Source organism: Canis aureus, chromosome 5, assembly GCF_053574225.1.
Source record: "Canis aureus isolate CA01 chromosome 5, VMU_Caureus_v.1.0, whole genome shotgun sequence".
In the NCBI taxonomy this organism is placed as follows: Eukaryota; Metazoa; Chordata; class Mammalia; order Carnivora; family Canidae; genus Canis; species Canis aureus.
The window spans coordinates 65923634-65951105 of record NC_135615.1 but is presented as its reverse complement, the minus strand read 5'-3'; the positions used below and the strand labels follow the sequence as shown (position 1 = coordinate 65951105).

Genomic DNA, 27472 nt, shown 5'->3' with positions numbered 1-27472 from the left:
CTAGTGTGTTTCTGTTTTATTAAGCAGCCTCTAAAGCAGTTGTTGAATTCAGAATTGTCCTATAGAATAGTAGAAGGTGAGTTCTTACATTGAAAATGTGCCCTCCAGGGGCACCGGGGTGGCTCAGTGGCTTAAGTGTCTGACTCTTGATTTCAACTCAGATCATGATCTCAGGGCTGTGGGATCAGGCCCTGCATTGGGCTCTGGGATGGGCAGGAAGCCTGCTTGAGTCTCACTCTTCCTCTCTCTCCGCCCCTCCCCCTGCCTACCTCCCTAAAAATAAAAGAAGAAAATGAACCATCCAGAAATTTTAGATTCTGAGGCATTGATAGTTTGGCTTGTATTGCTACATTTAATTTTGCTCTTCAAACAACAAAGATAGGAAAAGATTAAATATACTTTATGGCTCTGTTTACATAATAGCTCAGTAGATCATACGAATATTATTCATAGCACAGTATAATAGAAACTTTTTTTTGTGTATGACTGTAGGAGAAAATCTATTTTAAAAGTGTATTTTTTTGTAAATCATCCAGAATAATCCATTAGGAATATGTACTATTTTAAGTGTTGAAGTATGAACGCATGTGAGATCCTTTGTTTTAGGAGATCTTTCTTAAGTATTCAACTACCATGGCATATTTGCCCAAGGAAATGAAAATCACTGCTTCACTTTTCATTTTCTTAACGTTGGGGGGGATGCTTTAAGATGGAAGCTCATTTCATTTTAAAATAGAATTTAATAAATAAATAAATAAATAAAATAGAATTTATTTTGAAATAGTCATTTAATTACATTTATTTGCAATTTTATCTTTTGCTTTTATTTAGCCTTTCAAAGAAATACCTTTTGAGTTGTCAAATAGGGAAGGATTCTTATCTCTTCAGTGGTCCTGTTTATCCAGTTCTTTTTTTTCTTTAATACTCTCCTTTTTTTTTTCAATAGATTTTGTTTATTTATTCAGAGAGATAGAGAGGCAGAGACACACAGGTTCCATGCAGGGGACCCTATGTGGGACTCGATCCAGGACCCCAGGATCATGCCCTGAGCCAAAGGCAGACGCTCAGCCACTGAGCTACCCAGGCGTCCCCTGTTTACTCAGTTCTGTTGTAGGCTTGTTTCCTGCCTTTTTGAAGTTGCATGAATCAGTATCTGATTGAATTTAACCAATATTGTAGGACATGAACAGTTTTGGGACTCACTTTGCAACATCCAAAAATTCTTTATTTTCAGCAACAATAGTAAAATTGCTCTGTAGTATTTTAAACATCCACTTTTAGCAGAAGGCTCCCTTTCTCTTCCATTTTATTTTTATAAAATATGGATTTCTAGTATCTACCTACTGCATGCATTCTGTCCCCTTCAAAAGAATGTCTGTCACTGTCTCTGTCTTAATATTGCTCAGATTTAAGTCTTCTTCTAAATAGACCATGATACCAATAGATTATCTGTTACAAAGAAATTCTTGGTCTTTTGGATGATTCTGCCATAGGACTTAGAGTGTTGTGGCACCAACACATCTCAAGGGTTAGTTGACATATTCATGGTGGCAACAAGAGGCCTGTGGCCAAATGGTGACTTCTTTTCTGGGACAGCTTCTTTTTTTTAATCTAGTTTTTTTTTTTTTTTTTTTTTTTTTTTAAGATTTACTTATTTATTCATTCATGATAGACATAAAGAGAGAGAGAGAGAGAGAAAGGCAGAGACAGAGGCAGAAGGAGAAGCGGGCTCCACACTGGGAGCCCGACACAGGACTCGATCCCGGGACTCCAAGATCGCGCCCTGGGCCAAAGGCAGGCGCTAAACCGCTGAGACACCAGGGATCCCCCCTCTGGGACAGCTTCTTATTAGACCATTCCTATGGCTGTACTGGGTCCCTGGTGCCCTGTGCCTGTATTTCCTGTCCACTTGCAGAACCTCCTTCCCTGTCATCAATTTTGTCACCTACTCTAGAACTTTATAATAAACTTTTTTTTTTTAATTTTATTTATTCATGAGAGACACAGAAAAGGCAGAGACTTGGCCAGAGGGAGAAGCAGGCTGCCTGCGAGGAGCCTGATGCAGGACTCAATCCCAGGACCCCAGGATCACGACCTGAGCCAAAGGCAGATGCTCAACCACTGAGCCACCCAGGTGCCTCATAAACTATTTTTTGACAGCCATGATGAGTTTTTGCTGCTTAATCCCTGATTAATATTGTATCCTTTTAGAACTTTTTCTGGACATATCCACTTATATGTATAAGAATATACTGTTTCTGTATGGGAACATTGTGTTCTGTAACTTGGGCTTTTTCTTTAGCAATAATTTATAGATCTATTATGTCAGAATTATGGTTAGGTCTAATGGTAGACTTTCCTTAGAAAATGAAAAAGTACTTCATTTCTATTAGATATACTGTTGGATCTTAGTTTGATAGGTTGGGGTAAAGTTTGCTTTTCTCTGCCCTTTTTTTTTCTTAAGATTTATTTATCTAGGGCAGCCCTGGTGGCGCAGCAGTTTGGCACCGCCTGCAGCCTGGGGTGTGATCCTGGAGACCGGGGATCGAGTCCCACGTCGGGCTCCCTGCATGGAGCCTGCTTCTCCCTCTCCCTCTGCCTGTCTCTCTGCCTCTCTCTCTGTGTGTCTATGAATAAATAAATAAAATATTTTAAAAAAAGGATTTATTTATTAAGGAGAGAGCATGTGCCCATGCCCGCACACAAGTGGGGGGAGGGGGAAAGGGAAATGGAGAGAATCTCCAGCAGACTCCCCCACTGAGTGCAGAGCCTGTCGTGGGCCTCAATCTCAGGACCCAGACTTGACCTGAGCTGAAACCAAGAGTCAGATGCTTAACTGACTGAGCCACCCAGGCACCCCTACAACAGCATTTTTTTTTTTTTAAGATTTTATTTATTTATTTATGAGACACACAGAGAGAAGCAGAGACATAGGCAGAGGGAGAACAGGCTCCATGCAAGGAGCCCAATTTGGGACTCGATCCCAGAACTCCAGGATCACGCCCTGGGCTAAAGGCAGGGCTGAGCCACCCAGGAGTCCCCCTACAACAGCATTTTTAAACAATCTTTTGAGTCTTCCAGTGGTTTGGAGAATTGAATTTTCTCATTTGTTGAACCTAATCCCAAACTTGTATAAAAATTAACCCGTAGAAACTATAGACCAAAGATTTTTAAAAATCTAGTACCTGCTTTGGAGTAGTAATTTTTACCCTTTTTCAGATCATCAATTTTACTGAGAATCTAATGAAAATCATAGACTCCTCATCCAAATGTACCTCATTAAATATCTTTTGTGTAACAAATTATCCCAAAATTGGTAGCTTAAAATAAAAAAAATTATCTCTTAATTTCTTTGGGTCAGGAATTTAGGAGCAGCTTAGCTGAGTGGTTCTTCTTCAGAGTCTTACAAGGTTGCAGGAAAGATGTTGGCCACAGTTGCAGTCAACTGAAATCTTGACCGGGGCTGGAAGATTTCTTCCAAGGTGGCTCGCTCACATGGCTGTTGGCAGGAGGCCTCCGTTCCTCACTGTGAATGTCATCATGACATAGCACCTGGCTGCCCCCAGAATCAGTATCTGAGAGAGAGAGGAGAAAGCTAGTTTCAGAAGTGACACACCATCACTTCTGCCACATTTAATTTGTTGCAAGTCACTGATTCCAGTGCACACTCGGGGAGGAAAATTCAGTTCCACTTCTTGAAGCGAGGGTTATCAAATAACTGGTACACACACACACACATATGTTTACATTTTGTTTTTAAGTAATCTCTATATGATGTGAGGGCTCAAACTTAGAACCTCAAGATCCAGAGTCTCATTATCTACTGACTGAACCACCAGGCACCCCAGTGGACATCTTTTGAAACCGCCACGTGCACGTACCTGCATTCTGCATCAGCAGAGTTCAGAATGTTTATGGGTTTTTTTGATTCATGCATGGACATCAGGTTGAGAATTGCAATTTTGTATTGCATTGGGGTTTTTTTGTTTTTTGTTTTTGTTTTAAAGATTTTATTCATTAGCGACACAGAGAGAGAGAGGCAGAGACACAGGCAGATGGAGAAGCAGGCTCCATGCAGGGAGCCTGATGTGGGACTTGATCCCGGGTCTCCAGGATCATGCCCTGGGCCGAAGGCAGTGCTAAACCGCTGAGCCACCTGGGCTGCCCATGTATTGCATTGGTTACTCTTCAAACTTTAAATCAGTATTCTGAGCAATTTTAGATGCATTTGTTTCTTAACAAATTTCTTTATTCACTCAACATTTATTACGCAAATATTGCTCCCATTTTCTTCTTCACAATAGAGCGAAGATAGTCTTTATATATATATATATATGATAGATTTTTTTTAAAATTTTTATTTATTTATGATAGTCACACACAGAGAGAGAGGCAGAGACACAGGCAGAGGGAGAAGCAGGCTCCATGCACTAGGAGCCCGACGTGGGATTCGATCCCGGGTCTCCAGGATCGCGCCCTGGGCCAAAGGCAGGCGCCAAACCGCTGCGCCACCCAGGGATCCCCGATTTTTTTTTTTTTTTTTTTTTTTTATGATAGAGAGAGAGAGGCAGAGACACAGGCAGAGGGAGAAGCAGGCTCCATGCACTAGGAGCCCGACGTGGGATTCGATCCTGGGTCTCCAGGATTGTGCCCTGGGCCAAAGGCTGGCACTAAACCGCTGGGCCACTCAGGGATCCCCCGAAGGTAGTCTTCTTAAAACACGAACTTACTCAAGTTTCTTCCTGGCTTTTATGCTCAATCACTTCAATGGTTCCCATTACCCACAAGATAAAAGGTTTAGAATCCTCACCTTATCCTGTAAGTAGCATGACCCGAGGGCCAGGTTTGCCTGATAGAGTCTGGATTTGTGCCTGTTAGCCCAGCATAATTATCAATAGCATTCTATTTGACTGCCAAAATGGCCCTGGATGAATATCAAAATGAATTGATGAGACAATGTGAGATTCAGGAATGGTGTGAGACCAGGATAGAAACTGCTATAATGGATAAAACAGACAACTGACCAGGTGGAATTTGCAAAAACAAGTAGAAAACAGTAATTTTTCAATGTTTGATTCCCTGATTCAATCACTATGGAAGAGAATATCTTTGTAAAGTGACAGGATGTCTCTGATTTACTCTCCAATGATTCAAGAAAAAAAAATTAGAAGGAATAATAAAGCAAATAGGGCAAAAGAAAGATAGTAACTTGAGAAAAGGTACATGGGGCTTCTCTGAACTATTCTTGCAACTTCTCATTGTTTGAAATTCTATGAAAATGGAAACGTAGGAAACTGATATTTAAAAGGCTGAAAAAGCAAATGCTCCAGTGTAGAACCATAGTCTGGTTCTGCTTGGCCCTCTGGTCTGCTCTGCTCGCTGCCTCACTCAGCATCAGCCATTTTGCTCTTTATGCAGTTGCTTGAGTGTGCCATGCTCCTTTGTTTGACGTGCATATGCATACCCACTGCCAGGCTTCTTTTCTTCATCTAGTTAACCCCTGGTCATCCTTTTTTTTCCCCCTAGTATGTATGTATGTATGTATGTATTTATTTATTTATTTAAAATATTTTATTTATTTATTCATAGAGACACAGAATGAGAGAGAGAGAGAGGCAGAGACACAGGCAGAGGGAGAAGCAGGCTCCATGCAACAAGCCTGATGTGGACTCGATCCCGGGTCTCCAGGATCATCCCCCCCCTGGCTGCAGGCGGCGCTAAACCACTGCGCCACGGGGCTGTCCCCTTGTCATCCTTTAAAACTCAGTACAGTATGTGGCTGACTCAGTAGAGCATGTGACTCTTGATCTTGGGGTTGTGAGTTTGATCCCCACTTAAAAATAAAATCTTAAAAAAATAGAATCAGTAATTCCGTAGGGAAATTTTCTCTAACCATTTAGATAAGATCAGGAATCCGTGTTCTAGACACTCAGAGTGTCTTGTACCATATATTTACTCTTTCTTCATATAGCACTTCATTCTTCATTGGATTTATTGAAGCTCCCATGTGCCAGGCATTCTGCTAGCTATAGAGGATGCCAAGGTAAGCAAATATAGTCCTTGTCTTACAGAGCTTGTGGGCTAGTAGGAGACAGATATAATCTATGTAAGATTGCAAGTGACAAGTACTACAAAGAGAGGGTACCTAAAGCTGAGGCCACTGGAGACCAGGGAAGACTTCCTGGAGAAGTGATAGAAGTAGTTAACTAGGAGAAGAAGCAAGGAAAATAGTTTCCAGCGAGAGGGAACAGCATCTATAAAGATCCTGGGTGGGGCCTGAGAGAGTGAGACAAAGATGAGGGGTCAGTAGAAGCTTCCATGTGGTGGGTGTTCATTGCAAGGTGTGACTAGTGAGGCAGGATGGGGTTCAGACTGCCAGGGTTTTTTAAGATGTTCCATCTTTATCTTACAAGTAATGGGAAAATGAAGTCCCTCAAGTATTTTTTAACAAAGAGGGTGATATGATCAGGCTAAAATTTTGGAAACTTCTGCTCTGGCTATGGTGTGAAGAAAAGATTAGAGGTGAGCCAGAGGAGAAGCAGGTGGACCAGCCAGGAGGTTACTGGGGTGGTATGGGAGATAGATGGTGTTGGTTTTGATCAGTGTGGTGTTTGATGAAGTAGAAAGATAAAACAGCAGGTGGTGATGGATTAGACACATGGGGAAAACAGTAAGATGGAGGCAAGCGTCAAGGTTGAGTCAGGTTTCTGGCTTACATAACTTGTTGGATGGTATTACCATTTACCAAAATAGGAAACACCAAAAGAGGAGCAGGCTAGGGGAAAACTGATGAGTTTTTTATTTGTTATGTATCAGATACGATGGTTTTTAGTGCAAACAACAGAAAACATGGATCCACTGTCTAAAATTGTAGTGAACTTACTGTCTCACATAAAATCCAGTGAGAGGGCTGGTTGATTCAGCAGCTCATTGACGTCATCAAATATCCAGTTTCTTTCCAATTTTTGTTCTGCCTTCTTCCGCCACGTAGGCTAGTTCCCTTTTGTGGTTGTAGACACTAGTCCAGAGCCAGAAAGGGGACTTTCTCCTCATTATGTCTCTGTCTTTTTAAAAGATTTTATTATTTGTTAGCACAAGTTGGGCGGGGGGTGTAGCAGAGGGAGAGGGAGAAGCAGACTTCCCGCTGAGCAGGGAGTCCCAATGGGCCTTGATCCCAGGACCCTAAGATCAGGAGTCAAAGGTAGATGCTTAACTGATTGAGCCACCCAGGCACCCCTCCTCTTGTGTCTTTAAGACCTGAATACCTGTCCCAGAAGCCCTCATAGCAGATCTCTGTATCAGAGTACTTAATGTTATACGCTTTAACAATCTCAATCACCCAAGTGGCTTAACACAATAAAAATTTATTTCTTACATCACAGTTCTGTGCAAGTTGGGTGGCTCTCTTCGGGATTCAAGCTGACTCTAAAATTTATGTGGAAATACAAAGGATTTAGAATATCCAAAACAACTTTTTAAAAGGTGAACAAATTTGGAGAACTTACACAACCTGATTTTAAGACTTAACTGTAAACTCTTTGACATGCTTCCACAATATTGGAGTCCAGTCTTTTTAGCCTTATGGGTGAGCAAAAGAGAGTGACCCAGATAAAATTTTATCACTTGAAATTTTAGGGCCAAGCTCCAAAGTGGCAAGTCTTATTTCTGCCCACATTGCATTGGCTAGAACTATTTCCCACCCTAACCTAACAGCATAAGGGGCTGAGAAATGTAATCTTAGTCTGTGCCCCAAAAGAGGAGCCAAGATTGGTCAGCATGCAGCCAGCCTGCTGTAGCCTCAGATTATCAGTGGCCAGAATTGGGTCAAATACCTTACTTCAACCACTGATAAGGGGAATGGAATTACTGTGATTGGCTTATATTAATAATATCTGTGTGAGTCTAGATTTTCCTCCTATACTTCAATCATGACAACATATTGCAACAGATTGAATGCAAAAGCAGCACTACTGGATCCATCTTTCAGCCACAGAAGGGAGGTAACCAACCCCTTCATTGGATTTTTTCTGAGATAAAAAAGTCATTATGATTTAAACCAGTGATTCACATTTTCTGTTACTTGTACAGAATGGATGTGGAAACCATATGACCCTCTTAATAGATGCAGGAAAAGGGGATCCCTGGGTGGCGCAGCGGTTTGGCGCCTGCCTTTGGCTCAGGGCGCGATCCTGGAGACCCGGGATCGAATCCCACGTCGGGCTCCCGGTGCATGGAGCCTGCTTCTCCCTCTGCCTGTGTCTCTGCCTCTCTCTCTCTCTCTCTATGTGACTATCATAAATAAAAAAAAAAAAAAAAAAAAAAATAGATGCAGGAAAAGCATTTGACAAAAACCTACCACTCTTAGCAAACTAGGAATAGGAGATTTTCTCAATCTTTTAAAGAACATTAAAAAAAAAAAACCTACAGCTAACATCATACTTAACAGTGAAAGACTGAATTATTTTTGCCTAAGATCAGAAACATGGCAAGGATTTCCACTCTGGCTACTTTTATCCAATATCATATTGGGAATCCTAACCAGTATAATAAAGCAAAAAAGTAAGTAAAAGACACGTACTAGAAAGGAAGACGTGAGACTACCTTTATTTGCAATTGATATATATATAGAAAGTCCTTAAAAGCATACAAAAAAAGCTATTAGAATTAGTAAGTTTAACAAGATCACAGGATACAAGATCAATATATCACAGTCACATATTAGTAATGAAGAATCCAACAGAAATTCAGATAATCATATTTATGATAGCATCCAAAAATGTACATAGGAATAAATTTATAAAAGATACACAGGATAGGGGTACCCCAGTGGCTCAGTTGGTTAAGCAGCCAGCTCTTGATTTCAGCTCAGGTCATGATCTTAGAGTCCTGGGATCAGGCCCACCATCTTGGGCTCCATGCTTAGTGGGAAATCTGCTTCAGGATTCTTTTTTTTTTTTTTTTTTTTTTTAAGATTTTATTTATTTATTCATAGAGATGCAGAGAAAGAGAGAGAGAGAGGCAGAGACACAGGCAGAGGGAGAAGCAGGCTCCATGCAGGGAGCCTGACGTGGGACTCGATCCAGGGTCTCCAGGATCATGCCCTGGGCTGCAGGCGGCACTAAACCGCTGCACCACCAGGGCTGCCCCTGCTTCAGAATTCTTTCTTTCCCTTTGCCCCTCCTCTCTTCTCTAAAATAAATAAATCTTAAAAAAAAAAAAAAAAGAAGAAAGATATGTACATTGAAAACTACAAAACATTGTTGAGAGAAATTACAACCTATACAAATGGAGAAAGATACCATGTGCATGGATTGGAAGATGACATTTCTCCCCAAATTGGTCTGTAGATCCAAAGCAATCCCAGTTAAAACCTCAGCAAGCTTTTCTGTAGAAATTGACAAGCTGGCTCTAAAATTTATGTGGAAATACAAAGGATTTACAATATCCAAAACAACTTTTTAAAAGGTGAACAAATTTGGAGAACTTACACAACCTGATTTTAAGTACAGGGATTAAAGTAAGACACAGAGATCAAAAGAACAAAATTAGGGGATCCCTGGGTGGCTCAGTGGTTTAGTGCCTGCCTTTGGCCCAGGGCGTGATCCTGGAGACTCAGGATTGAGTCCCACAACAGGCTCCCTGCATGGAGCCTGCTTCTCCCTCTGCCTGTGTCTCTGCCTCTTTCTCTCTCTCTGTCTCTCATGAATAAATAAATAAAATCTTAAAAAAAAAAAGAACAAAATTGAAAGTCCAGAAATAGACCTATAATTACATGGCCAATTGCTTTTCCACTAAGATGCCAAGTTGATTCAATAAAAAAATAATATTTTTAGTAAAATGTGCTAGAATAACTGATACCTGTATGGAAAGAGACATATTCAAGAGTCAAGGTTTAATAAAATTAAATATTTTTTACTAATTCATCAAGCACATTTAAAAAAAATTTTCAGTATACTTAACATACAACATCAAGCACATTCTCTTTTTAACATTTTATTTATTTGAGAGAGAGCATGAGCGGCAGGGTAGGGGGAATCAGGAGAGGGAGAAGTAGGCTCCCCACTGAGCAGGGAGCCTGACACAGGGCTCAATCCGAGGACCCTGGCTTCATGATCTGACCCAAAGGCAGATGCTTCACCAACTGAGCCACCCAGGCACCTCCATCAATCACAATCCTAAGTGCAGTTTTTTTTTCCTGTAAGTGCACAATAGGGAAGAATACAATGAGTATTGGTACAGTTTGGTGCCAATGCCTTGATTCATACTAACCACCAGCAGTTTTATGAGCCAATGCTTTTGTGCCCACAGGCCAATGTGCCAACACAGCAAAAAAGGCAAGTCACATTTTAGTATTGTTGCAAAAATAGTTTTGACCTTGTGGGAACCCCCAAAGGATCTGTGGAACACACTTTGAGGACTGCTCGTCTAGAAAGAAGTAAAAAGAGAATAGAAGGAAGACTGAGACTATGCCTTGAAGAAATCTCATTTTTGGTCACCTGGCTGGAGGATGAACCTGAAGGGAAACAGAAGAAATGACCTGAGAGGTAGGAGAAAATCCAGAAAAGTGAAAAGGTAGGAAATGCTTTCAGAAGGTGGACGGGGCCAATCATGTGGAACATGTATTAAGGTCCACTGGTTTAGGGATGTAGATGTCACTGATGATGTTAGCAATCACTCTATGAAGTGATTCCAGTTTCCCAAGTCAGATTGAAGGGGGCTGGACAGTGTGTGGGACAGGGAGGGGAAGCTTCTGGGGAAACTTGTCAAGGACAGAAAGAGACAGGAGCTGAGGGATGGAGTCACAATTGCTCGTTGACTTTCAGCGAATGAATGAATGAATTGGTGATGCACTGGATGTGGAGGACGGAGAGAAAGAAAGCCCCAGGAGGGCACTGGGTTTCCAGTTTCTGGAAATGATCAAATAATGGTCTGTTTCTTGAGATGGGAAGTTCAGGCCCAAGTTAGATAAACATACCTGTAGTTTGAGTTGAGGAAGCATTTCCCTAAGAGATTTTAATTTCCTTTTTAAGCATGTTGGTTTTTTCCCTCCTATACCTTGAAGCCCGTTTACTACTTCTCTTGGTAAGAAGCATTGAGAGTTTCCGGTCTTGAGTCATACGCTTTTTATCTTCTCCCCTTTTCCAGTTAAAAGTTCACCTTAGTTTTACTACCTAACCAAAAAAAGTGTTATGTCTTTATTCTGTAGAAGAGTCTCGAATTTTGCTCTACTTGAGAAATTTATTTTATTTTATTTATTTATTTATTTTTATTTGAGAAATTTATATCTTTAATTGAAACTATTTGGCCCACTTGAGTATTTTCTTATTTTAATGAACAGAATTAACTTGAGTTATCCTTTTTCTATGCAGAGTGAGAAATTATAAGCAAGTGGTTTCCAATATTTGTTTAAATGTATTTTTATCTTCCCTAATCTTATATAGGAATCCTAATTTTGAGAACACAGCTGCCCTAAAATTTTAACATTTTCAGCAATGTATGCCTGTCCATGAAAAGAAAAAATTCCTTTTGAGTAAAGGAGCTTCTTTAATTACTTCCATTTACTATGAAATCAGGAAAAACACTTTGCTACTCTCATTTGTAGGGACCAATTTCTTGAGTTTATTTAACATAAAAGACAAAGTTATTCAAGTAAAATAGGAAGAAATGAAGATGTTTTTAAATATATGCTATTAATAGGAAGAGTGGATCATTTTTAGGGCCATCAGATTTTTAATTGCAGACGGTGGAACAGGTATAGGCCATGGAGCCAAAATGATTTCACAAAGCTGTTTGAAATAGTTGACTGCCTTTTTTCCTTTTTTAGTTCAAAGATTACTAACAAAGTCAGAAAATGTCTAAAATCAGCACAGTCTTCTTTTTTTAAGATTTTATTTATTTTAGAGAGAGAGAACCTTAAGCAGACTCCATGCTGAGCGTGGAGCCCAACACAGGGCTCGACCTCACAACCCTAAGAATAGGACCTGAGCCCAAATCAAGAGTTGAGCACTCAACCGACTGGGCTTTTGGTCTTTCACCTTGAATTATAAATTTAAATAAGTTTGGAAAATTCAAAACAGGACATTTTTCATTGCTCTATTAAAAGAAGTTAGGGGGGCAGCCCCGGTGGCACAGCGGTTTAGCGCCGCCTGCAGCCCAGGGCGTGATCCTGGAGACCCGGGATCGAGTCCCACGTCAGGCTTCCTGCATGGAGTCTGCTTCTCCCTCCACCTGTGTCTCTGCCTCTCTCTCTCTCTCTCTCTCTCTGTCTCTCATGAATGAATAAATCTTTAAAAAGATTAGATCTTTTTAAATCTTTAAAAAAAGATAAATCTTTAAAAAAAATAAAAGAAGTTATAGATTCTTTCAATCTTTTAAAGTTATATTTAACTTATATATTAGAAAACAGGTATTACATGTGTATGATAAACAATTAAAAAATGCCAGAAAACGTCCATGAAAAGTTTTTGTGTCTTCCGTTTCCTCTCCAGAAAGTACCCCTACTGGTTTTGCATGTGTCCTTCTAGAAATGCTCTTTGCATAACGAAGCAAATGTATGTGTTCTTCTCCCATTTGGGATGCAAATGGTAGCTTACTCCTTGATGTTGTTAGTATCTTAGGGATCTTTCCACATCAATGTGTACACAACTGCCCCAATTCTTTTCAGCAGCTCCACAGAATTCTATTGAAGGGTTGGAACCATGATTTAATTAGTTTTTCCATAGAGAGGGAGGCAGCCCTGCATCCAGCTCAAGAGATTAGACTCTGGAGCTAGATAGTGTGGATTTGAATCCTGACTCTACCCTATCCTCACTGTGTAAACATGGACAAATGACTTAATTTCTGTGCCTCAGTTTTCATATCTGAAAAAGGGAATGATAAATAAAGACCATGCCACTGAACAGGTTTGTTGTTGAGGGTTAAGTGGGTTAATATTTGTGAAACAGAACAGTGACCAACACATGTTAAATGCTATACAGATGCATCTTACATTGATGGATGTCTAGATTGTTTCTAGTCTCTTGCTGCTACAGACAATGCTGAATATTCTAGTATTTGTGTGACTGTGCACAAGATCCTAGAGTTTGAATCACCAAATGGTAAAAAGAAAAAATATACTGCCTTTCTCTACTGTATTTTTCTTCTTTAGTACTTAACACCATTTGACATATACATTTAGAACATAGTATTTTTAATTCCATAAATTGGCCCACATTTCTTCTCTTAACATTTGAAAAGAAAAATGACAACTAGAAACCTGAGAAACCTCCTGTGTTCTAGAATTTTAAAGAGGGCTTTAGAAAGAACTGAGCATCTGGAAGCTGCATGTTACATGGTGGTCACCGTGCTCTTTCCTGCTGGAGATGAGAGGTGAGGGAGTCTCTGTTCCTCCCAATCTGTGGGAGGTGGCGGGGAGGGGGCTTGCAGAGTCTCTGCAGAGAATGAAAGAGAATGTGAGTGTCTGTCATATGTATAATGATATGGACAGCCAACTAAATTATGGAAGAAAAAGAAGAGGCCATTAATTTTACTTAGAAGTTTCAGGAAGAAAGATGTGGCAATGCTGCCTTGCACACATCTACCCTCATGCTTACCACTTTGGTGCGTTATCAGCCAGACTTCCAACTACCAGTCCCCAAATTTCCTTGCTTGCTGACTTTCTTTGGCTCCAGGGTCCCTGCTTGGCCCCAACATGACAGCTCAGAAGTATAAGGAATGGAGGAAACTCCACCCCTCCCCCACCAGAATCCCTCCATCAATGACTGGCAAGAAGTGTGTAAATACCCAAGACTCTTGCCCACTCTGTGGGGAGACTCGGAGGTCCCAGAGTTCTCCAGCAGGATTAAGTCTTAGACCTTGCTTGAAAACAAACCTTCATTGCTGCCCTCTCTTGTCTATCTGATTTCTCCTCTCCCCACTTGTGTCTCCTGGGATCACCTGCCACATAAAATGCTGGCACTTGACACCTTGGCTCAGTGTTTGCTTTCAGGAAAACCCAAAGCAACACAAGAAATATTAAAGTTGCATTGTGTGTGTGTGGGGGGAATTGTGTATGTGTGTAAAAGTTTGTAAATTCATAAATTTATATTCTGGGTGTGTCATTGCTTTGTGCATTAGCCATACTCGTGGAATAATGTTTGTCAGTGTGCAAGGTGATTATCTTAAATTTCTTGCCTTAGGATAGAAGAGAATTCTCATTTCCATTTCCTTCTGCAGATATCAAAAATTGCTTAAGTCAGTTTATATCTCTTAGAGAAATTAATTTGATGCTAGATTAAATTATATTTCAGTCTACTTAGGATCAGAACAATATAGTTATTTGAAATGGGAAAGCAACATGTTAAAAAATTCTCATGGAAAAATATGATGGCACCCCCACATTTGCCATGTCATTTCACTGCCAGTTATATGAAAAGCAAATTCAAGAGGGAAATATTTCACTCTAAAACTCTAAACCCACAGATGCCTGGGTTTGGGTTCTGAGGTCCAAACATCTAACTTCAAGGCTGTTTCAAGATCTCATCTATTAGCGTGTGGATGGAAATTCTTGCTGTACTACGTGTGAAAGTGCAGCCCAATAAGATAATTGCTAAGCTCTTACCTAACAGGCATGAGATGAAATGAGATACTGGAAAATTAGAGCAATACACCCCAGTTTGGAAAACAATGTTTTCATTTAGGAGAGACAACAGGTATAAAAACTACAAGAACTTGCTTATCCACACTGCCTGCATTTGTGCCTCTGAAAAGGGGAATCACCTTGATGATTGCTTGGGTAGGTCTGGGGGTTAATTTTAAAAAGTAACAATAGAGTTGTTATTAAAAGAGGTAGAATGACATGAGCTTCTCTGAAGATCTTCCTCAGAGCAGTGTTTATACCAGCAAAAGATTGCCAACTACCTAAATGTCCCTCTCACAGTGGTATGGCTAAGTCACTACAGTGTAGTCTTGCTTCTTTCTTTCAAGCCTGGGTTGAGCTTGATCTTGCGATCCCAAGATCACAACCTGAGCCAAAATCAAGAGTCAGGTGCTTAACTAACTGATCCCCCCAGGCACCCCAGAGTTTCCTTCTTTTTTTTTTTTAATTTTATTTATTCATGAGAGACACAGAGACAGAGAGGTAGAGACACAGGCAGAGGGAGAAGGAGGCTCCATGCAGGGAGCCTGACATGGGGCTCAATCCTCCTGGGTCTCCAGGATCACACCCTGGACTGAAGGCAGTGCTAAACCGCTGGGCCACCAGGGCTGCCCCAGTTTCCTTCCTTTTTAAGGCTGAATATTATTCCATTGTGTGTGGGTGTATAATGAATATTATTCCATATAGCTATATCTATCTATCTATCGAGAAAGACACCACATTTTACTTATCCATTCATCTGTTGATGGACACTTGGGTTATTTATACCTCTTGGCTGTAAATAATGGTGCTATGAACATATATATATATAAAATCAAATCTCTGATTGCAATTCTTTAGATACCCAGAAATGGAATTGCAGGATCATATGGTAGTTCTATTTTTAATTTCTTGAGAACCACCATACTGTTTTCCATAGCAGTTGTACCATCTTACCTTCCCACCAACAGTGCACAAAAATTGCAATTTCTTTACATCTTTGACAACATTTGTTATTTTCTATATTCTTTATAACAACAATCCTAATGGGCATGAAGTGGCTGATAGTTATTTTTTGAATGAACAAACAATCTCTCTTAAATTAAAATAACTACTACCTGTTGCATTATATTTTAAGATATTAGTGTTATCAAAAGAATACTTACATGCTTTTTTTTTTAATTTTTATTTATTTATGATAGTCACAGAGAGAGAGAGAGAGGCAGAGGGAGAAGCAGGCTCCATGCACCGGGAGCCCGACATGGGATTCGATCTCGGGTCTCCAGGATCGCGCCCTGGGCCAAAGGCAGGCACCAAACCGCTGCGCCACCCAGGGATCCCACTTACATGCTTTTGAGATACGCTGTTTTCAATAGCAAGAACATTAGAGTGTTCACTTTATACAAGATATCTAACAGGCCCTAAGTCAAAATATATTGTTAAATCCAAGTTACTAATTTAATTCAGATAATGTCCGTTGTCAATGTCTATTTGTTCTAGAGATTCTACTAAAAGATCTTTCAAATCCTGTCTTATACAGTTTCATTTATGGCATGAAATTAAACATTTAAGCACAAGAAAAACCAATATTCATTCTCAAAACATTACACATAGAATTACCTGATGGGCCAGCAGTTCCACTCCCAGGTATGTACCCAAAAGAACTGAAAACCAGTATTCAAATAAAAACATGCACACAAATGTTCATAGCAGCATTATTCACAATAGCCAAAAGGAAACAGCCCAAATGTTCATTAATGGATGAATGAAAATACTAAGTGTGGGGGATCCCTGGGTGGCGCAGCGGTTTAGCGCCTGCCTTTGGCCCAGGGCGCGATCCTGGAGACCCGGGATCGAATCCCACGTTGGGCTCCCAGTGCATGGAGCCTGCTTCTCCCTCTGCCTATGTCTCTGCCTCTCTCTCTCTCTCTGTGTGGCTATCATAAATAAATAAAAATTAAAAAAAAAATACTAAGTGTGTTATATTCATATAGCCATAAAAAGGGATACATATCCCACATGGATGAACCTCAAAAGCATGATCCTAGGAGTGTCTAGCTGGCTCGGTAGAGCATGAGACTCTTTTTTTTTTTTTTTTTAAGATTTATTTATTTATAATAGAGAAGAGAGAGAGGCAGAGACATAGGAGGAGGGAGAAGCAGGCTCCATGCCAGGAACCTGACGTGGGACTTGATCCCAGGACTCCAGGACCACACCCCAGGCCAAAGGCAGGCACTAAACCGCTGAGCCACCCAGGGATCCCCTAGCATGAGACTCTTGATCTCAGGATCATGAGTTTGATCACCATGTTGGTCATGGAAGCTACTTTATTATTATTTTTTAAGATTTTAATTTATTTATTCATGGGAGACACACACACACACAGAGGCAGAGACACAGGCAGAGGGAGAAGCAGGCTCTATGCAGGGAGCCCGACGTGGGACTCCATCCCGGGTCTCCAGGATCACGCCCTGGGCTGAAGGTGGTGCTAAAACTGCTGAGCCACCGGGGCTGCCCTGTGGAAAGTACTTTAATTTTTTTTTTGAAAAGAGGGGCACCTGGGTGGCTCAGTCAGCTGAGCATCTGACTCAGATTTCAGCTCAGGTCATGAATTTGGGGTCTTGATCTTGGGATTGTGATCTTGGAGTCGTGGGGATCAGCCCTGTGTCGGGCTCTGCGATTGATGGGGAGGCTGCTTGAGATTCTCTCTCTCCCTCTCCTGCCCTTCCCCCTGCTCATGCTCTCTCTCTCTCTTTTGTGCATATAAGTAAATTTTAAAAACAACAACAAAAAATAAAAAAAGGAAAGAAAACATTATTCTAAGTAAAAGATGCCAGAAACAAAGGCCACTTGTTATATGATTCTATGTGTATGAAACATCACAATAGGTAGATCCATAGAAACAGCAGATTAATGGCTGCCAAGGGCTGGGGAGGGGGGAAAGAGGACTTCCTGCCCACCTGGGGTGATGAAAACGTTTGCAACTTGCTACAGGTGATGGTTGCATAACATTGTGACCATACTAAGTACCACTTTTCAGTAATTAAAATGGTGAAGATTTTACTCTGTGAAATTTATCTCAATCTCTTTTTTTAACAAAAGTAACATACCTCCACAGAACAGAGAGGGTGGGCAAAGTGCACACAGTACAGAAGGTTAGAAGGAACAAGTGCTTCCTCCCATGCTCCAAGTCCACTCCTTTGAGGTAGTAACTGTCGGTGGTTTCTTACAAGTCCTTAAAGAAAATATTGGTACTTAAGCTTTTTTTTTTTAATAGAAATTGGATCATATTCTACACACTGCTCTTCACCTTGCTTTTTCCACTTAATGATACATTTTAGTGATTTCTCTATGTCAACATGTTTAGTGCTGGTTTGTTCATTTTAACAGGCATATAGTAGTATTTTATTGACTGAGTGTACCTTAGTTTAACTAGACTCCTCTTGATGGATGCTTATATTGGCTACTGCAGACAAAGCAACTTTAAATATTCTTATTCAAAGATCTATATGCACATATGAAAATATATAAAATAAATTTATTTTTAAAAAGATTTTATTTATTTGAGAGAGAGAACAAAGCAGGGGGAGCAGCAGAGGGAGAGGGAGAAGCAGGCTCCCCCAGTGAGCAGGGAGCCCGATGTGGGACTCCATCCCAGGACCCTGGGATTGTGACCTGAGCCGAAGGCAAGTGTTCAACCGTCTAAGCCACTCAGGTGCCCCTAAAATACATTTCTAAAAGTAGCTTTGCTGGGTGCTGTGGACCACATTTGTGCCCCGCCCCCCCCTTCCATTCATATGTTGAAGCTCTAGCCTCCCTGTCTACCCTATTTGGAGACGGGGCCTTTCAGAAGGTAGCTAAGGTTAAGTGAGATCATAGGGTAGAGCTCTAATCCAATATGACTGCTGTTCCTATAAGAAGGGGAAGAGATGCCTGACTTCTGTCTCTGTCAGCATGTGCACATGTAAAGCACACAGGGAGAAGATGCCATCTTCAAGCCAGGGAGAGAGGTCTCACCAGAAACCAGCCTTGATGGCACCTTGATCTTGGACTTCTAGCCTCCAGAGCAGTGAGAAAATACATTTCTGTTGTTGAAGCCACCTGGTCTGTGGTTTTCTGTTACTACAGCTAGAGCTGACTAATGCTATATGCATTTTGAATTTGATAGGACCCAAATAATCCTCCAAAGCCTTTTCTCCACTTTGTCCTTCTGCAGGCAGTGAACAAGACTCGTTTCTTCTATATCTTCACCAGTACTGCGTAACATACTGTTTAATGTTTATCAATCTGAGAAACACAGATTTTTGTGTATTGTAATTCAAAGGGATGCATGAAGTTGAATTTTTTCCAACTGTGTGTGTGAACAATGAATTTATTTTATTCTTCCTGGAAGCCCATTATGTGGTAGGTACTACATAAAAGCTGGTCCAACCACAGGGACATTTCAAGAAACTTTCTTTCTTTTTCTTTTTTTCAGGGATGGGGGTCCAGAGGAAGACAGAGAGAGGAAATCTTAATCAGGCTCCACGCCCAGCACAGGAGCCTGAGGCAGGGCTCAATCTCATGACCCTGAGACCATGATTTGAGCCAAAATCAAGAGTTGGCTGCTTAACTAACTGAGCCACCCAAGCTCCCCTCAAGAAACTTTCTTATGGGGGATCCCTGGGTGGCTCAGCAGTTCAGCGCCTGCCTTTGGCCCAGGGCATGATCCTGGAGTCCCGGGATCGAGTCCTGTGTCGGGCTCTGGGCATGGAGCCTGCTTCTCCCTCTGCCTCTCTCTCTCTCTCTATCATGAATAAATAAATAAAATCTTTTTTTTTTTTTAAAAGAAACTTTCTTATGCACTTTCCACTTTTTCTTGCTTTTTGCATATTTTATGAGTTGGAATGGCTATGAAAAATACAAATAAGAACGTTATTTTGGGGTTTCTCATACTTCATAGCAAGATATTTAATTCACAGTGATTTTGGGGGAATGAGCCATAGGTCATATAGTATCGTAGATGAACATAATCTTCCACTGCAGTCAAATTTTCTCAACTGCCTGATCCCAACAAAATGGGTTTGAACAACTTTAGAACAGGGGTGGTTACTACATGTGTCCACAGCACTATTACAAGTAGGAGTAGGAGGGGCGTGTACTCTTTGGTCTTTGAAATCTGCTGAACTAGATTCTCCTGGATCATTCTTCTTTTTTCCTTCTTACCACTTGGGAGTCCAAAGATGTGCCACCAGGACACTCTGCTCCAGGGCCTCCCAGGTGCCCCATTTGAATTATATCCCTCAAGCCTGTCCTCCAGGTGCTTGTGCGTCAGCCGATTGGAAAAAGATGACATGTATTAACTAGAAAACACATGAACACACCCATGGACAACTGGACTGTGACCAACTCCCCTGACTTCATCTTTGTACCCTAGAGTTACAGTGGAATGAAGGATGGAATGTATGAATGAATGGCAAAGACACCAACTGGTTAAGTATCCAGGTGTTTCCTGGGAAGGGTGTTATTTCAGCCAAGAGGGTGAGTGCAGCTGTTGATCTTCCTAGGAGTCAAAATCACGACCTTGTAGCCACGTTGGCAAGATGCGTGGCTTGACCAGATTGAACAGTCAAGCTGATACAGCCTTAGTGTCACCTGTGAGATTGTAATGCTATATATGCACACACATACACACACACCCCTAATTACAATCTAAAAAACGAGATAGAAGTGGTATCTTATAACTCACTGTTTTTCAACCATCAGTTCACAGATCCTGATTAATCATTGAACATTCATTATGGTTGTGTGTTTTCAGGTCCAGTTTTAGAACTTTGAACAAGGTCAAAAATCTCATGTTGCTGTGGTCACAGTCCCTTGCGATTACTGACAGTGAATAACCGAGTTTCAAATATTCTCTCCAGCCCTCGGAGAAATGACTTTCAGTATCTATGTCTTAAATTTGTTATGTAGACTAGTTTCAAAGCAGATTGGGGCTGCAGATTTGAAACTTTTCCACTAGCAGGGTGTCATAGTATTTTTTCCTAAGTAGTAACCTCAGCAGCTTCTATGTGTGGCACATGGTATGTGGCTTCCCGAGGTCTGTGCTCTACTCTCTGACTTGCTTTTCCTTGCTGTATAATGGGTTCTGTCCATTTGTCCTGAGCCTGCAAATTTTTATTTGGCTTTTTTGCACTTCTACCAAACAAATACAGAAGTTGCCCCTCGCTATTTTGGCTGCACTTTTCAAAGCCTATCAGATTGTCTAAAGACTTTAGGGTAACTCTGTAACTTAAATTACTCAAGTTTTTCTTGAATGAAATGCCTTTTGGGCTAGATACACAGTAAGGGAAAATTTGGCACCCGTAGTTGTGCATTTTACCTAGAAAAGTCCCCTGTGGCTTGGCTTACAACACATCCAGAAATAAAATTTGCCTTTCTGCTTTCTTTTGAGGCAAAGCATGATGTACACGTTCCAAACATATTTACTGCTGTTTGTTGCAATTCTCTTGTTGAATTTGCTTGCCACAAAACATACTGGAGGGGAGTCAGATGGAAATGAATAATAAACTAGGTGTTTGGACATAGAGGGCAGTGCACCAGCTAAGCACCTGAGCACTCAAGAAGTGATTTTACTCTGGAAATCATTAAAATATGAAGTCACGGAGCTATTTTGTTTTGTTGGATTGTATGTATGTGTTCAAGTATTAAAGACTTTGAAACCAGGGAGAAAGCCCTGATGGCCTCCGGGGTCCTGATTGCCTTTGGGGTCATTCTTCCCTTGAAGAATAGTGGTGACCTCAGCTAACTAGTTCTATGGGCTCATCCCGTGAAACCCCTGAGGTCTGACAGCCTTCCTTCTTTCGTTCTTTCCCATCTCCTACTCCTGGCAGTTATCCTCCTGGGGTGGCTGATTAATCTGTGGCTCACACCCACACTCATTACCCAATAACTCAAATGGCTGCTTGGCCATGTCCGTAATGTTCTCATTTTTTGCAATATGCATAGGCTGAAAATTTTCCAAATCATTAAATTCTACTTCCTCTTTGCTTAACAATTCTGTCTTTAAGTCATTTCTTTCTTCTCAAATTTTATTATAAGCAGCCAGGTGGAGCCAAGCCACACCTTCAACCCCCCCCCTTTTTTTTTTTTAAAGAAATCACTTCAGTTAAATACCCAGTTTCATTGTCTGCAATTTCTGCTTTCCATAAAACACTAGAAGACAACGAACACAATGCAGCCACTTCTCTGCCACATTATAACCAGGACTGCCTTTTGTCCAGTTTCCAGTAACATGTTTCTCATTTCCATCTGAGACCTCCTCAGAAGGGCCTTACTGTCCATATTTCTACCAATATACTGTTCATGACCACTTAGGGATCTCTAAGCAGACTGAGGCTTTTCTCTACAGTTCTCATCTTTTCTTTCTAACCTCTAATCAGAATTACTTTTTTTTTTTTTAAAGCAAACTCCACACCCAGCATGAGCCCACCATGGGGCTTGAACTCAGGACCCTGAGATCAAGACCTGAGCTGAGATCAAGAGTTGGAAGCTTATCCATCCACCCAGGTGCCCTTTGCCAGAATTACTTTTTTTTTTAAGATTTAATTATTTATTCATGAGAGACACAGAGATAGAGAGGCAGAGACAGGCAGAGGGAGAAGCAGGCTCCTTGCAGGGAGCCTGATGTGAGACTTGATCCCGGATCTTGGGATCATGCCCTGAGCCACCCAGGCATCCCAACCGGAATTACTTTTAAAGATCTATTAGTGGGGCTCCTGACTGGCTCAGTTGGTAGAGCGTACAACTCTTGAACCCCATATTGGGAGTAGAGATTACCTAAAATCTTGGGGTGCCTGGGTGGCTCAGTTGGTTAAAGCGCAGACTCTTGATTTTGGTTCAGGTCATGATCTCAGGGTTCTGAGATCCAGCCCCATGTCGGGCTCCCTGATCAGTGGGGAGTCTGCTTCTCTCCCTCTCCCTCTGCCCTTCCTCCTGCTCTTGCATGCTATCTAAAATAAATAAATACATCTTTAAAAAAATAAAATCTTATCAATGAATGAATGAGTGAATGTCTATTCATGGCATGTAGGCTTTTTCAAGCATGAACTTTCAAACTCCATTTCTCTACCCATTACCCAGTTCCAAAGATACTTCTCCACTTCCACATTTTTAGGTATTACAGCACCACCCCCACTTCTCATTTTCATATGTATGACTTATTTGGATTTATTGTATACATAATATATTCCATTTGTAGAGATTTGTATGGATACTTATTATGAGGAATTGGCTCATGCAGCTATGGAGACTGAGAAGTACCACAGTCTGCTATCTACAAGCTGGAGACCCAGTCAAATTGGTGATAAAATTGAGTCTGAGTCTCAAGTCCTGAAAACCAGGGATGCCAATGGTGTAAAAATGAGAAGATGAGATGAAATGGCCCAGCTCCATCAGCAAGGCAAGAAAAAAGGGACAAATTCCTCCTTCCTCTACCTTTGTTTACATTTGGGTCCTCAACTGATAGGATAAGACCCACCCACATGAGGGAGGGCAATCCACTTTCCTGAGTCCACCCATTTGAAATGCTAGTTTCACCTATAGCTATCCTCACAAACATACCTAGGAATAATGTTCAATCTGAGCACCCCATGGGCAATCAAGGTGATAAATTAACAATCATACCAAGTAACTTTTTCAAGGAGAATGTCTGGACTGCATTTCAAGTAATATAAGGTTCTAGCAATATTCTAGAGTGAGATTTTGATGGATAGTAAGAACCTTTGTCTTTAGAAATGCAATTTCAATGACAGTTGACAAAAGCAGTTGTGAGTGAGCACCTGCTTAGGCAAGACCACCTTATCTAGGGTCTTCATCCTCTCCCACAGACTGCCCTGCAGTGATGTATTAAAAAGAAATAGTTATTCAGATTGGGTCATGATCTCAGGGTCCTGAGCTTGAGTCCTGCACTGGGCTCCTTGCGCAGCAGGGAGTCTGCTTCTCCCTCTCCCTCTGTTCATGTTCTCTCTCTCAAGTGAATAAATAAAATCTAAAAAAATAAAAATAAATGGTAAAATGCAGAGGATTGTTTTGGTGTTGGAACTTGGCTGAGTTTCTGGGCTTTCATGGCCAAGGAAGCTATTTCCTGGACAAGAGGAAAGATGGTAGCAAGAGCTGCCTTAACAGCCTTGTATAAACTTGACTCTGAAAAAACGTCTGGAACTTTTTTTACAGATTGGTCAGAAATTTGAGAAAATACACTCATTGTGGCAGTGTTTTTTGTTTTGTTTTGTCATTAGGCTAAGCAAGCAATTCTCTGTGGGGGCTATAACAGCTACCATGGTCAAATTCTATAGAAACACCAACCAGAATAGAGGTTATTCAGAAAAGACAAATCTATAGAGATAAAAAAGTAGATTAGTACTTGCCTGGGCATGGGGTTGGGAAAACAGATTGACTACAAAGAAGCTCTTGAGATCTTTTTGGTGTTAGAAACATTCCAAGATCAGATTGTGGCAATAGCTGCGTAAGTCTGTAAATGTACTAAAAATCATTCATTAAAGTGTACACTTAAAATGGGTGAATTTTATAACATATATACTAAAAAGCTCCTAAACGTACACATGCGTATACACACACACACACTCACACCAAAGATCCCAGAATGGCACAGAATTTAAGCAATTTTGTTTCTAAAATAGGAATGGAAGAAATTTTGACTGTCCAGAACAAGATACAGGCCTCCACATTGCCAATTATTTTGAAATGTCATTGAAAAAGATGCTCCTACTTGGAATCCTGTTTGAATTCATGAGGGAGAAAAAAACCACAGTACAAGGATGTATATTGTGTGCAAAAGGGGAAGGTTTGTAAATGTGCCCTACATCCAAGATTATTAATACCTGGAGCAAATGCTTCATGACCTAAACACTGAAGATACTAATAACTTTAACTATATGACTTATCGTTTGTGTTTCTTGTTAACTCGGGAGTGAAGTAATATAATCACAAACTGCCCAAGATTTAATTATAATAACTATTAATAATACCATGTAGTAGTGTGTGTGTGCAATTTCCCTTCAGTTTTATTCAAGTTAATAAATCAATGAAATCATATTTAAATTTGCTTGATTCTTGGGTAATTCACTTTCTTCTCATTTTTCCACTCGATTTTTACTCTGCAGAATCTTGATGTTTCAGTAAATCTTCCAAGTTAAAACCATTGACTCAAATTTTCCCCCCTAAGAATAAGAATACTGAGAATGAATAGGAGATTAGATTATGGAGCAAAATGTCTGAGTTTGTGATAACCGTGTTTTTTGGCTCATCAATTTAATGCAGATGGTTTTGAAGACTGTAATAAGTGTCTGTTCTTTTGTTCTAAATAGCAAAATGAAAAGGTTGAGTAATCAAAATTTATTGAAATTAGTGTAGTCTATCTCTTTGAATGCAATAGTAGATTATTTTGAGAAAAAACACTGCAGATATGTTGGGGAAAATGAATACATTTTTGTGTATTTAAAATTCTCCACTGTTTTATGTTGAACTGAATGATTTTTGAGGGAACTTCCACAAGAAATATTTTATAATTCTATACCATGGTTGACATTCAACACTCATTACAACTTTATAGCATGGCATATATTCAACACTCAATTGCATTTCCTTGCTGTCTTGCACATGAAGTATATTCTTGCCTCAGGGCCTTTGCACTTGTTATTCTCTCTGCCTGATAGATCATTCCCTAGATGGTTATGGCCTACTGCTGCATTTAAGTCCCTGCTCAAATATCACTTCCTCAGAGAAGCCTTCCCTGATTAGCCCATCTTAAAATAGCAGGCTGTTACTATCCCTTTAGCCTGCTTTCTTTTTCTTCGTAGCACTTAACCACTGTCTGACCTTACATGCTTACCTTACCCACTAGAATGTAAGGTCCATGAAGGAAGGGACCTCATCAGTACTGTTCATTGCCATATCCCCAACAATGGTACATATTTGCTGAAATTAATAAACTGCAATTTAAATATTTACCTCTTTTTTCCTTCCTAACCAGACAGTAAATTAATGGCAGCCAGCCAAACACCCTGGTTGCTTATTTATCCTCTCTAAAGCAATAGCTCAGCTCTGCATCGATGGTAGACATTCAGCCACGATTTACTGAATGAATGCTCTGAAACATGGATGTGTTATGGGGCTAACTAGTCAGCATTCCCTGCAGGAGAACAAACTAATATCTTCCCTCTCAGCCCACATTTCATGAAGTTCTTTTATTTATATCAACTCATTTGATAATTTTGCCAATACTTTAGTAATTTTTAAGGTTTGCCTGAACAAATGGGCTCTCCAATATAACAAATGTTAATTTCTGGCATGAACTATTACTAACTTTGAATACTTTTTTTTTGGCTTAGTTATCAGTGGCATGTAATGTGTTCTTTGATATCTGAAAAAATATTTTTAAAGACTGAATAATATTTAAAATAAAAAAGGCTATCTTGACACATAGCATGTGCAGGGACAGAGTTTTGGAAATGTTTTAACAAAGTCTTTTTGGAGATTGTTTCTAGATGGTGGGATTTTGATAATGTCTACTTTTTTTCAGCTTTCCAATTGTCTTGTTTGATTTTTTTTTTTTTTTTTTTTAAGTAGGCTCCATGCCCAGCATAGAACCCAACACACGGTTGAACTCAGGACCCTGAGATCAAGATCTGAGCTGAGATCAAGTGCTGGATGCTTAATCCACTTAGCCACCAGGCGAACCTCTTGTTTGAATCTTAAAACAAGTTTGAAGTTTGTCAGAATAAACCTTTTCCTTTTTTTAAAAAAATTTTTAGGTATCTCTACACCCAACCAGGGGCTCAAACTCATAACCTCCAGATCAAGAGTCCGAGGCTCCACCAACCGAACCAGCCACGCGCCCCCAAAAGAAACCTGTTTCTATACAATGCTTTATTTTTGTATAATTTGTCCGTGTAAATAGCCTGAAGAATACCACTACTCGTTTTCCTGGCTTGGTAATTCTCAGTATGGATCAAATTGCATTCTGCGAGCACTTTTAATACTGACTTGTAGAAAATCACCAAAGAGGATGAACCAAAATTCTTTAGGGTTTTTTAGGGTGTGTTTTCCTATTTACGTCCATGTTCTTCTCTGAGCAAGAAAAACTGTAGAGCAATGCTTTGTGATTTGACCAATATTTTTTTCATCTTTGCCAAAAAACCGCCAAACTTTCCGGAATATCGAGCTCCTCAAACGGCCCCAACAGGGCATCAGGGACTCCTTCTGGACTTTGGACCAACCTCCGAGGGCACGCGGGAAACGAGCTCACTCTTTATTTTTTCTCTTTAGGATTTAAAATACTTAAAACTCCCCTTTCCTTGTCGTTGTTAATCAGGGACAAGGGAAGACAGGCCAGTAACCACTCTGGAAAATCTCGACTGATGCCAACGATACGGTCCTCGTTCCGAGGCTTAAAAGGTTCGGGGTTTTCTTGAATTCGGAGTGGAGGAGACCTGCCCGCGGCTGCCGGCGCACCTGGAGGCGAGACGGTTCCCTGCACGCCCCGCAGCCTGTGGGCCGCCGCGCCTGCACCTGCGCGCGCCTCGGGCGGGCTCCGGGCGGGGGCGGGGGCGGGGGGTTCCGAGCCGCGGGCTCACACGCTCCACAGGACGCGCGTCCGGCCGCGCGGGCGGCGCAGGGGCCCCGGGTCGGGGCCGGGGCCGGGGTCGGGGGGCGCCCGCGCAGCCCGCGTCCACGCAGCGTCAGGGCCGCGGGTCGCAGCTGGCCCGAGGCGGCTCGGCGCGGAGATCTCGGGAGGGGTCGCGAGAACCGAGGGGTCCCCGCGGCCGCCGGCCGGAGGGGGAGGAGGAGGAGGGCAGG

The 27472-nt window shown here is 41.0% G+C and overlaps 1 protein-coding gene and 2 long non-coding RNA genes across 4 annotated transcripts in view; 2 read left to right on the top strand and 1 right to left on the bottom strand.

Annotated features, from left to right (window-relative positions):
* The window catches only part of HEATR3 (HEAT repeat containing 3), a 52470-nt gene extending 41898 nt beyond the window's left edge, over window positions 1–10572 (top strand). The window contains exon 15 of the mRNA XM_077898491.1: window positions 10309–10572. Within this exon, the coding sequence (XP_077754617.1) occupies window positions 10309–10350 (42 nt within the window). The 3' untranslated portion in view covers window positions 10351–10572. The remainder of the gene's footprint in view (window positions 1–10308) is intronic.
* LOC144314423 (uncharacterized) lies at window positions 2871–20620 on the bottom strand. The gene is made up of 3 exons (XR_013380302.1): window positions 20343–20620; window positions 17725–17849; window positions 2871–3575 (listed from the first exon to the last, which is right to left on the bottom strand). It is a non-coding gene; the product is annotated as an uncharacterized LOC144314423 (long non-coding RNA).
* On the top strand, window positions 16980–27057 carry LOC144314422 (uncharacterized). Of its 2 annotated transcripts, none has more exons than XR_013380301.1 (2): window positions 16980–22162; window positions 24295–27057. It is a non-coding gene; the product is annotated as an uncharacterized LOC144314422 (long non-coding RNA). The 2 variants fall into 2 exon arrangements; XR_013380300.1 differs by having other exon boundaries at window positions 22896–27057.
* The last annotated feature ends 415 nt before the right edge of the window (window positions 27058–27472 follow it).